The following is a 12,331-nucleotide window of genomic DNA, read 5'->3' as shown; positions in this document are numbered from 1 at the left end:
AGGTGCGGCTCTTGCTGCAAAAAGTCTGGCAACCCCTGGTCTAGAGTCTAGAAATGTATCACAGAAATCTCCAAATATGTAAAACATATAACAAAGTGTTATACAATTGTTCAAATATACAAATGTTATTAAAAATTATGGGTTGTAAATGAAACACGGACATGTTTTAGTTTTTTTTTTATGGAAAAATGGCACATAGTATATTATGTACGTATTGTATATTACATATAGTTGATAATCATTTCAATGTCTAGATGTATAAACTAACTTATGTTCATCACATAATCCTCTTTTTCTCTTATATAGAACATATTTTTTTTCATTTGTTTAATATACGTAAAAACACATTTCGCATAAAACGTTTATACAATTATTTTTTTTTCTCAATGTAAGCTTTACAAGATTTGTATGTAGTAGTTTCCTCTTTGCACTAGTCGAACACGTGCCCGAGTTCTTATCCAATCGGAGATCGTGCATCCCAACAAAAAAAAAAGAACATGATCACATCCCATCTCTTTCTCCCTTTACAAACTACAAAAATATAATTTATAGAACGCTCAAACAATTTACAAAGTAATACAAAAATTGGTGGAAATGCACGATTGCCGCATCACGATGGAACTCGAGCGCATTATTTAAATATATATATCATATATATATATATATTGGATTCTCGCACCAATATTTTTGAAAATTTACAATGTTTGTCTGCCAAAAGAAAAAAGAACATACTTTTTTTTCCAATTCAATCGATAATAACAGAGTAATAATAAACAGGATTATAAATATAAATTATATATTGCTGCCAACTGAAATTTTGGAACGCCCTCTTTTGGTGCCTTGGCCTCCCTGATCTTGAATATTAAGAACACGGGTGTCTCCATTTTTTTTTTGTACAAGAAAATATACTATGCAAATTTAAACAAAAAAATAAAACAGATACAAAAAATAAAACACATTTCTTGTACTAGAGAAAAGACAAATATAAAGTAAAAACATAAGAGATATGCAATTTACAAATAAAAAAGACTTAAGCTACTTTAATAGTTTTAATCATCTCATTGCTATGACAACATAATACTGCAGTTTCAATATACTTTTTGCTCGATTTGTTCCTAAGTATTCAACATTTTGTTCAGAGTCTGGGGATCAATTATTAAAACTATTAAAATTGAGCCTTAACAGAAAAAAAAAAAGATAATAAAATAAACAAAAATAACTATTATGTATATATATAAAAAGTATATAAATAAGTATTCACTAAATTATATATATATAAAAAAAAAACGAGCTAAAAGATAATTACAATTCTACGTGTTGTTGCTATCCGTAAAAATGAATCAAGGAAGTTAAAAACTAAAAATTATATAAACTAAATATTTGCGTATTTATATGTATATAACATAAAACACGAAAAATTAAACGTAATAAAAAAAATACTCGTGACAGATATATTACAAATATATGCGATCCACTTAAATCCTTGCACTTATTTCTTTCGTTCTTTTTTTTTTTTCTTTGAACAAAGTATAAATCTTATGACAATATTAATAAAGTTTTAAGTCAAATAAGTAAATATATTACGCTCAGAACACAATTACTTTAAAGATCTAAAACAGGAAAAATTTTCGTTTTCCTTGTTGCATAAAATTAAGATAAAATCAAATTATTTCAAGAGGGAGTCGCGACTTTTTTCAGACCACATACATACACATAAATATATATAAAATCTTCATTATAAAACTCTTTATAATTCATTATTAAATAATATGAATAAAAATAAAATATATACAGCAAAAAACGCTCGCTTATAACAAGAAGATTTAAAATAAGTGGTAGGAGAGTATGTAGTATGCATATATTTCGGTGAAGGGTGATTATTCCGTTTTCGCGTCGATCATCATTGGTCGTTCGCGCCACTCCCGCGCGCTTTTAACCAAGGCAAATTCGATGGTAATGTATGAATATGAACATTGGTAAAGAGGATTTCTATCGATAGAAGTTTTTCAAATTCTTCTTTACGTGGTTTCGTCGTTGTCACCAATCCGCGACGTCGCTTAACCGAAATGATGAAAATAAGAGAAGAGGAGAGATCGATTCACATTTATATAATATAATAACAAGTGGCCGAAACAGGGTGCACGCGCAATTAAATCCTAGCCCCCAACAAACGCAAGCCTCATTTGGCACTAATTCTTTAATCATACACAATATACAGATATGATAAGGCTCGTGTTTCAGAACGGACGAAATGGTACAACGTTAAACCACATAAAGAACACCCACCGCGCGCCGTTTTTCCAGGCGAAATCTATTTTCGCGCAGAAGAAGGGCACCTCAACAACAGTTACTATTACCATTGAATCATTTACATTTTCAAAAATTAATTAAAAAAAATAATAATCAAAATATGTACAACGAAATTTGTTTTATAACAAGTTTTAATTAAACAAAAAGAAAATATAAATATATGTATATAAGAGTGGTGGGAGAAAGAAGAATGTGGCGATTCGCATAAAATTTTCACAATACTGGCGCATATTTAACATTGTATTTTATTTTAGTCCTTACATATTTTGTTCTTAAAAAAAAATATTAAAAAAAAAAGAAATCGGAAATTTTCGCCTTCGCTTCATTTTATCTTTCCATTTATCACTTTCCCGAAAGAAAAAAAATAGAGCCTCTTCTGCGAGTCCCATCATCCACACACACACAACATTCTTCTTTAAAAAAGGTTCCTTTGTATTGTCATGGATTAATGTATAATATGCATATTATTATTATTATCTTTAAAGCTAATAGTTTTGGTGTTCCCTTTTCATCAAAATACTCTTTGTCTTTCATTATTATTTTCGTATTCATCAAACACGAGTGCATGAAGGGACTCGCGGAATTCGAAATGAAGATTTTCCTTCAAATGGTTCGATTATCTGTTAAATGTAAACAAAAAAATAATAATAACGCGAGATCAATGAATTACTATATTTCTTTTTATGTTCTTTTATAAAGAAAACGTACTGTCACTTTTGGCACTGTTAAGTATACAAGTAAAATAAAGAGTAAAGCGAGAAATTAAAAAAAAATAATAATAAAGACAATAATTTTAAATATTTTACATAGTGTAAACTTGAATTTGCTCTAAAAATCAAACCATTTAAAGGAAACATAAATAAAGCGAAGTTGATATAAACAAAACAAAAATAACGTTGTTCTTCTTTCATTTGTTTCTTTGCTTTTGTTTCGTACGTAGGTATAGTAGAATTGTTCTAAAATAATAACTAAACGATGAAAATTAAGAATTATTACACAGTATCACTACCGAACGATTCATATCTTTTTAAAAAAATATAATATAATTTATGACATTATGACGAATGGATGAGAAATGGATGCCGTTATTTGTACGAACATGTGTAGTATGTACATTTTGGAGTTCCAACCACTAGCAAATAGTTTAGTCCTATTTAGAAAACTTTAAATAAAAAATAAACATAAAAACAAAACGGAACCACTAGCAATGCTATTGTGGCTGGCCGGGATTGTGAGGCAAGTTTGGCGGAGGTCCCTGAAACACAAACAAACAAACAAAATGAATTATGAAAAGTGATGAGTGTAAAAATTTAAAGAATCCAACAAAATTGTGTAATCCAATCTTGAGTTTGAAATATGCGACGTTGATTACTTACAGGTATGGTGGGGTAGTGAGAAGACGCGGATAACATGTGATGAGGAGGTCCAGGACCCAGTTTCGGTCCATCTTCCGCTTTCTCTTCTTCTCGCCTCTTTAGGCAAGCTGCCTTTGGATTTAAATTCCTTTCTAAAAATTTGGAAAACATAACAGAAAATCAATCAGTAAAAGCGTCTTTCTATGGATCAACGTCAACTTACCTCTAACTTGTTGTTCTAACGTCATTATCACCTCTACGGCCATATTTAAGATGCCTAGCTTGGTTTGAGGTTTATCCGTCTTCAGGTGTGCCATACACATTCGCCCTAATTCCTTTAGCGCCTCGTTAATATCACGGATACGTATCCTATACACACAGAAAACACGAACAGGTCATCAATTAATCGGGCTGTACAATTCACCGAGAGATGTTCTGTATTAAAAAAGTGAGGAGAAAGAGATGGGAGGGAATTGCGGATGAGAATTGTAAATAATTAAACGAGAGTTATAGAGAGTAGTACATATGAATATAGGCCAAAAATATTGAGCGATTATTAATGAGTAAAGGTGATTCTGAGTGAGTGAGTGCTGTTTTATACCTTTCTCGGGCATTATTAGCCTGCCTCCTCTCCTTTTCTCTTTGAGCTTTAACGTCGGGATCTAAATCACCCTCTTCCGTTTCATCCGCACTGGAACAACTACGCAAGATATTGTTTTTTGTTAGTAGTCCACTACGACCAACTTACAAGAAAAAAACAACAACAATAACATAATAACTCGTTGTGTTAACAATAATCTGCGCTACAGGAGTTTCTTTATTTCTGTTTCTTTTGATTACATTCTGTAATAGCACGCTCAACTCTCGGTGGAAAAGGAGGGTGTGATGCCTCGCTTCCATCGTGTATTTATTATGGCCCATATTCAAAGTGCACATAAAATAAAGAATTAGAAGAAAACAAATAAGATATTAAACAAAATTAGGAAGTAAATAGATAGATAAAGAGATATTATTACGTAAACAATCAGTATTAATTCTACACAAGGTGCATGCCGGTGGCCAATTCTTAAAAGCAAGCATCTTATAACCAATCCATTTACTTAATTACTTGTGGTTCTCGTCTTGCACCTACATCGTATCCGCAAAAACAAATAACTAGATCGGGCATAACATTTGCGTTTTTTTGAATATGGGCCTTCTTTCCTCTCATTAAACGTTAAACAAAGTGTTAATTCGTTTACAATATAAATACACACATTGTAAGGTATTACGTGTGTGCATTTATATAACTGAATTGAAAGTATTTGATACGTTTAGGATTTCTTTGTGTGTTATAAAAATGCGTGCTATTACATACCGTTCCCGAACATTGTTGGCCTGCCTGCGTTCTTTCTCACGCACGGCCTTGTTTCCAGGTTCGTCAGTTTCCTCCTCGTCTGTCGCGCTAAACATTGTTACACAACAAGCATCAGCAAAACAACATAAACACAGATTCATACATACGACATTCTTATTTAGATAATTTCTAAATAACCGAATATTCAACGAAACGACGGCGCGAACAGATCCATCACGTCGACGTTTCGCATTTCATTGAATAATATATTAAATAATTCAAGCGAGCAACTTACTATCTCCTAGGTCGTTTACTATTTTTGCCACCAGGAATACCGCTAGTTGAATTTGCACTCTCTACTGAACTCGAGGGTTTCGTATCGCTATCTGGAGGTTCCTTGCGTTTCTCTGGAAAAACATCAAATACATCAATATATTTAGACGAGAAAAGTGGAGGCGGAAAATCATTAATCACGTTATTTGGAAATAAGAAAGTTATGGGGAATATAAAAGTTAAGAGCCATTAACACGTTAACTGTCCGATACATGCAAACGCACGGTAATCTGATTTTTATGTGACCGCAAGCTTCAATTCATTTAGCGACAGTTAACGATGTTAATAATACAGTCGAATTCTATTACAGCTTCGTTTATATTGTAGTCTTAGAGCTGTTTATAATACAGTTGAACTAAATATATTTTCGATTGCACTGGAAACTCCATTAAACAAGATTACATTTTTTTTGTAATAAGTAATTCCCTTAATTAATTTGTTATTAAGCATATATTATTAATTAATTGAAAGATTTAACATTTGACTAAATGAATTATATTATAAGTATTTCAAAAGTAATGTATATTAAATTACATTTAATTGGGGGTTAAACGATATTTGTAAATGTGAGTTCCCATTGCTTGCATGTAAGTTTGAACCAGTCAACAATAAAATCGCATTTCTTTGGGCAAATTTTATTTTAGTCGCGTTGACTTACTGATGTTGTACGTATCTCGCTCAACTTTAATAGGAGCGGCTAAATGTGATTCAGGTGGTGGTGGTGCGTACGCACCTAACGTTGTCATCTGCGGTGGTCCACCCAGATTCGGAGGTAATTGTCCCATTCCCAGCTGCGATTCTGCGTGGTTCCGCAAAACATTTATGGCATCGTCTAGTCTTTCTTCCATACGTGTTCCCTGTTGAAAGAAAACGAAAGAAAGGCATGTTAATTGCAATAGGAGAGAGAGAGAGAGAGAAACTATAGTTTCTGATGGTAAAAGCAAAATTATAAGTAAATAAAAGAAGCTATAATAGGTCAAAGCATGACACTTACGCTAACAACCTCTGCATGGTCCCTTAAGAAGCCGATGGCATCGTCTAAACGTTGAGCTTCTGGAGCGGGGGGCTTCACAAAACAAAAAATAAACACCATGCAAACACAAAAAAACGAAAATAGGGAAGAAATAATAAAAGACAAACCAAAGTCCAAAGTAAATAAATAAACTAATAATGATCATCATCATCGCCAAAATCAAAACTATGTAAGCTTTCAAGCTTTAGGAGCAAACAATTTCAAAACCAACATCTATCGCATTTCGAAAATCCATTCATATTTTCATAAGAAATATTTGTCTATAAACACAATTGGACTTCTTGTGGTCGATAGGAGGTCCTTACCATGTGTAAACCCTGAGCTGCTCCGCTGTTGGTCACAGCCTGTGTGTAGTGTGGAGAATGTGTTGCATTGTGATTTGTGATCCATCCCGATGGAGCTAAAGGAGGTGGCGAACTGACCGGCGTCGATGGTGCAGAACTATAACTACTTGCGCTAGCCTGTTCTGCTAAAGGGTACATCTGCAAATCGTAACAAAATAAAGTTTAATTGATGGCTCCAAAAAGGACGTTGTTGTTGTTCTTGTCTTCTTACCGCACTCAGCGCTTTGCTGATGCCGTCTGTATGTGTGAAGGGAGGATTCGTCGGAGGAGCTGTCGTAGCTGGGGTCCCATTGGCACGGAATGAAGACATAGGCGGTAGCCCTTGTCCTTCGGTTTCAGGTGTTAATGTTATTCCATAGGCTTCGTACTGGTACGGCGTGCTGTACGTCGTCGACCATTCTCCGACGGAGCCGGGCGCACCGTCCGCGCCTCCTAGGTAGTAACCGGACGTCCCCGTCGCCGGCGACGTGTATCTGGGGGAATCGTGGAACTCGTCCGAACCATACTGTGAACCAAAATTGAGACACATAAGCAAAACGAAACGTAAAACATAAAAATACAATATATCCGCAATCTGCTGAATGGTCAAGTACGAGGGACGAGATAATAAATCCGTCACAGATACACACACATATATATATATAAATTCGGGGAGAACTACCCGGGAAATCCTTTATTTTTTGCCTGCCCTTCGCTTGCTCCTTCGGCTCTTTCCCTAAGGAGGTGGAGCACTAGGGTGGAACCGCTATTTATGGCCAGTACGTGAGCCGCAGATAAAAATCGAACGCTCGATATAAAAATTACAGACATCGGAGTCAATAAAACGCATAAAAACCAACGAGTTCGGAATACAGACCTCCCCCCAACCAAGACACAAAGCAAGTATACTCCTCTACCTACTACCGTGCAGATGGAGAAGGAAAAACGAAAGCGCGCCCAGCCAAATGCTTATTTAATTACGAACATAAATAAAACTATATCCAAGATACTCTCTGACCTGGAACCGTCCAAAAATAATAACATTCAACAAACACAAAATGTTCTGATACATTCGACAAAAAAAATACATATATATGTAATATATTTAGATGAAAGCGTTTGACACATCATTAATCTTGCTAATGAATTGCCGTGATAAGATAAGCCAATACTCGTCAGAATTAAATTTAAATGTGAAACGAACTGCGTAACTAACACATACATTTTTGTATCCATTGATATTCTGTTATCAATATTCATCCAAACCTACCACCCAAGTTTCCATTAATTAATACAACATAATCATAAATTAAATACGATTTAAGTTATTTCATAAACTATCTCAGTAATATGTCTTAAATAGTTTGTACAAGATGTGAAATTATAAAACACCTATGAACATTAATCGAAATATATTTGCCGTAATGTTTAATTTCATACGTGACATAATCTCATTTTTGCTCAAAATAATGAGATCTTGTAAGAAATTCTGGCTATATCAGCGTGATTTCCGTGCCAAAATAACAAAATAAGTAACCAATTATATGCGTTATGTGTAAATTACCAAATAACTTTGTCTCTGTGACAGTCATATTGCAAGTACATCTCTATTGCTTGCACATCACATTAGTTGGTAATTATCGTAGCTTTAAATTTCTCACTATTTCTATATGTAGAGTAGGAATTTTGTGATCGCAGTTTGCTTGAGAGTACCGAAACTAGTGTATAGTTCTTATAAGAAAATGGAAGCAAGTTGTTCTTAATTAATCTAAATAATGAAAGCCGCAATTAAGGGTAATTCGAAGTATTCGAATCCATCAAAGTGTATTCATTAAAATAATTAGTTTTTCCCCTTGCGATGGTCGCCATCGTCCTTTTATAATTAATGACGCGTTTATCTGCTCTGCGAGGAGACGGTCAACTGCAGTCCATTATTCTTTCATCATATTCAAATGGTAATTGCGTGATTAGTGGATGCATACGAAATCCATATGCACGTCGTTGGGGATATGGTGGTCATCTACACCGATGATACTAAGATAGGATGATCTCGATGATGATGATTATTTCCGGGAATGCGAAGCGCGCTGTCTTCCGAAGAACATTCCGCGCTGAATAACAAGAAATTAAAACGATAATAAATAAGAGGAGCCGCAGTTTGAAAATAAATCTTCCCGTTTTCACTCCTCTGGCAGAGGAGCGAGTTGCACGGATTACGTCACTGCCCTCCCGTCGTTTCGTCGGATCCGTGTGTGTGTACAAAACACTACGTACGCGCGGTGTGTGACCATTTTGGCCGCAGTTCTTTCGCTTGGCAGAGGAGAGGACCCGAAGACGCGAGCGTTTATAAATAATTTACGATATGGATAAATTTAGAAAATATTCGAACACTTAGATTATATCACGCCCAAAAAAGAAATTTGTACCAGCCTCATCGCTCGATACACAATCTTTCTCTCCGTCTGTCCTCTCTTTTAAATTTTCGCTCTCTCTCTTCTCTCCCTCTTTCCCTCAGCTTCTCGCAGTAACGCGGATTAATTATTAATTCCATTAAACATTTAAGATGTGGCGGCCGCAATAAATTAAAACCCATCTCGGTTCATTAAGTAATGAGGGCAACCACCCAAAGAGAGTCGCCAAAGTTGGGAAAGGAGCGGAGCAAGAGAGGACCGAATCTATTTTTGTCATTTCATAAACCATAGATAGAAGGAATGCTTTTAATACATACATTTAAAGTCTCTACAGTACCATCCCTCTTCCACCCGCCGCTCCGCATCTCTTTGTTTTCTACTTTTTCTCTTATTCTTCTTGTTCTGCTCTCTCGAAACATCACCCCGAGCGGTTATACTACGTACACATTTTACGGTCAAAGCCGAAGAATAAAACGGAACGCTGTTTATAATTTCACTGTTGGAACAATAAATCCAAGAAACCCTATACTAACATCGAAACAGTCTGCTCAATTTCTTTCGCGCCGCATCTCGCATATTTACACACAAATGAAACGCTCTCTCCGTCTGGCCACTCGCGAACACTAATTGTTCTTCTATTTCAACAAAACTAACACACACACATCTATCGACTGATTTACGATCTGCTAAAATTTCAGGAAATTGAGGAAGGTCATGGTTTTAACCTTCATCTTCCGCCGTAATTTACACGTTTTCTCATCTTCGCAATTATTAATAAGAATCGTAGCGTCTGTATATACAAATAGAATAAAAAGAAACACGGCTTTAAGACAAAAATACATTAATTAGAAGTTAGTTGTGAAACATAAATAACTTCGCTTCATCTCCAGTTAATAAAGTGCGCTTGATATGTATCATAATGGTTCTATTTTTTGTTCGCTTAGTGCGCGAATATATTATATACATATATAAATTACAATTTCATAATAATTCTATTTACGCGCGAATCGAACAGTTTCGAAACTTGCGCGTCTCCGCGGACAACGATGCATGTCGCACCTTCGTTCTTTCTTCCTTTTCTTTCGTTATCCTACTCCTCCTTTTCGGTTGTTTCATATCCTCTTCATCCGTGTATGGGCAGGACCCATCGCCGAAGCAGATGATCATTCGCCATCCATCAATCAATGCCTTCATCAATTTATTATTATTTAATTATAAAAAATTGAATCTGCCGGCCCGAGGACGAAAGGACGTCGAGGGACCAAAGTTCAGATCGTAATGTGAAATGCATACATCCACACACACATATACCCCGACCACATAATATACATACTGAACATTCAATTCGATCCTCGACTTGGCCGCATGACTGACGTCCGGATTCGGACTACTATTGCATTTTGATTTATCGTTCGCGACAGCTTTCTCCTAAAATCGCGTCACACCCTGCGAGATGTTTCCATTTTCTTATAATTGGATAAGCCTTCTTTTGTTCTAAGATAAATTCAACTTTCGGTCAATGCATAAAATTACAACATTTAAATAATTGTTTTAATTATTTCCGCATTAACACTGTTTGAAACGCATTCTGTATCATTATTAGAACTTGTCTGAAATTTGTTTCAAATATACATTCATATAAAATTAACAATATTAAAAATTTTATTCCTCTAAGCGCAAGCAATTCATTATTAACATTTGTGTAATTTAATTGGATTATTAATATCAATACTCTATAACTTAATGTAAATTGACATATATTGGAATAACATTCATAATTTAATTGAACTGTTACTAAAATGATTGTTTTTCATTTTTATGGAAGTTTACTACAAAAAAATAAAACACTTTTTAAATAAATTTTAAATATTGTGAAACTTGTAGACAAACGATTGATTTGAGAATGTATATTTACTAAAAGATGTTGAAAAATACTTCTGGTTGCATACAATAGGGGCTTTAGCATGAATATTTTATATATATGTATGGAGAAGACTTGTAACTGCAAAATGGTAGGATGAATACTTGATTAGAAAAGCTGCTTAAGAGGAAAAAATGAAGAAAAAACGTAATACATAACTACTGTGTTTTAATTATTTCGATTAGTTTTGGAATCGTCGATAAGTTAATGTTATTTAATGACCTGAGGTAAACAGAGTGAAGATGGTAAATTGAAATATATAATATTTATAAGATTTGTAACCGGAAGCCATAAAGCCGTCGCCCATACAAATAAATGAAATTATACCATCGTAATTAAAGTGCGTAAACAAAGTAACAATTTTATTTTTAAATGCTTTCGTGGAAAGCGCAAGAGAAGGGAGGAGACGCCGGGCGTCAGCTTTTTATCACTCAATTGCGTTTAATAACATGATGGCGACGCGCTGAGAGGGATGGCTGGAATCGGCATTAATTGAAACGTGCACATGGATGCTGAACACTGGGTGATAACGGCTAATTTTGGTGCATTATTACCATTTGAATGGATACATTTCGGAAGCGCGCACAATGAGAGCCGATACTCTATTTCCAGTGCAAATATTTAAATCATCGTCGGGTTCGAACCGAGGAGCAACGTCGTCGCCCCCCCGGGGTTGAAGAACAGAAGAAGACATAGGCTGTTCCCCAATGAAGCGCGTGAGAACGCCTCGGAGGACATGTAAAATGCATTAGGAAATTCTTAAATATGCCTTCATTTCAGTATTTCATGACGGATAATGCAGGTACGTTCGAGCGTTCCGTTTTCCCCCCCACAAGAAGAGAGAACCATCGAATGAATGATGAGCTTCGAGTAGCTATTTTTAAAAACCGTCGGTAGTTTATTACCCCTATGTATTTAGTGCAGTTCATTGTTCCCAGTTCTTGAGGTGGATGAGGAAGCGCGCGGAGGGGAGCGGCGGAAGCCTCCGCATTTGTCTTCAAGACAATTTTCTGAAATATTACATCCTTAATAAAGACTCCACATTAAAATGCAATTCCCTCCCTCCATGTTATTCCACGCCGAACCTCGAGAAGGTAGTTCCGGTCACCATTTTTCTCTCGTTCATTTAATTGCTCTTAATGGAAACTGTAAAAACTAATTTAAATTGCATCACTTAAAGCGATCCGCATTTTAATTACGATCAATTGCAAGGCGTTTCTTATCATTAGAACACTATTATTTCCAGTTACAAAAAAAAAATAGTACAGCGCTGGAAAGTTAACGTGAACTCGGACTCAAAAAAAAAAGC

General features: G+C 35.1%; 1 protein-coding gene across 6 annotated transcripts in view; it reads right to left on the bottom strand.

Moving 5' to 3' along the window:
* Positions 1-3,195: 3,195 nt before the first annotated feature.
* The window catches only part of LOC108569791 (protein daughterless-like), a 36,828-nt gene continuing 27,692 nt past the window's right edge, over positions 3,196-12,331 (bottom strand). The window contains exons 4-13 of one of the 6 annotated variants that reach the window (XM_017931473.1): positions 6,923-7,216; positions 6,673-6,849; positions 6,329-6,400; positions 5,993-6,191; positions 5,297-5,408; positions 5,023-5,109; positions 4,267-4,365; positions 3,889-4,034; positions 3,687-3,817; positions 3,196-3,565 (exon numbers count right to left, since the gene is read on the bottom strand). In XM_017931473.1, the coding sequence (XP_017786962.1) occupies positions 3,521-3,565; positions 3,687-3,817; positions 3,889-4,034; positions 4,267-4,365; positions 5,023-5,109; positions 5,297-5,408; positions 5,993-6,191; positions 6,329-6,400; positions 6,673-6,849; positions 6,923-7,216 (1,362 nt within the window). In that variant the 3' untranslated portion in view covers positions 3,196-3,520. The remainder of the gene's footprint in view (positions 3,566-3,686; positions 3,818-3,888; positions 4,035-4,266; positions 4,366-5,022; positions 5,110-5,296; positions 5,409-5,992; positions 6,192-6,328; positions 6,401-6,672; positions 6,850-6,922; positions 7,217-12,331) is intronic. The other 5 variants (XM_017931475.1, XM_017931479.1, XM_017931478.1 and 2 more) reach the window with 5 other exon arrangements.

Source organism: Nicrophorus vespilloides, unplaced genomic scaffold (assembly GCF_001412225.1).
Source record: "Nicrophorus vespilloides isolate i.1.1-1 unplaced genomic scaffold, Nicve_v1.0, whole genome shotgun sequence".
Classification (NCBI taxonomy): Eukaryota; Metazoa; Arthropoda; class Insecta; order Coleoptera; family Silphidae; genus Nicrophorus; species Nicrophorus vespilloides.
Note: the sequence above shows the minus strand (reverse complement) of the source record. Positions and strands in the feature narration are given on the sequence as shown.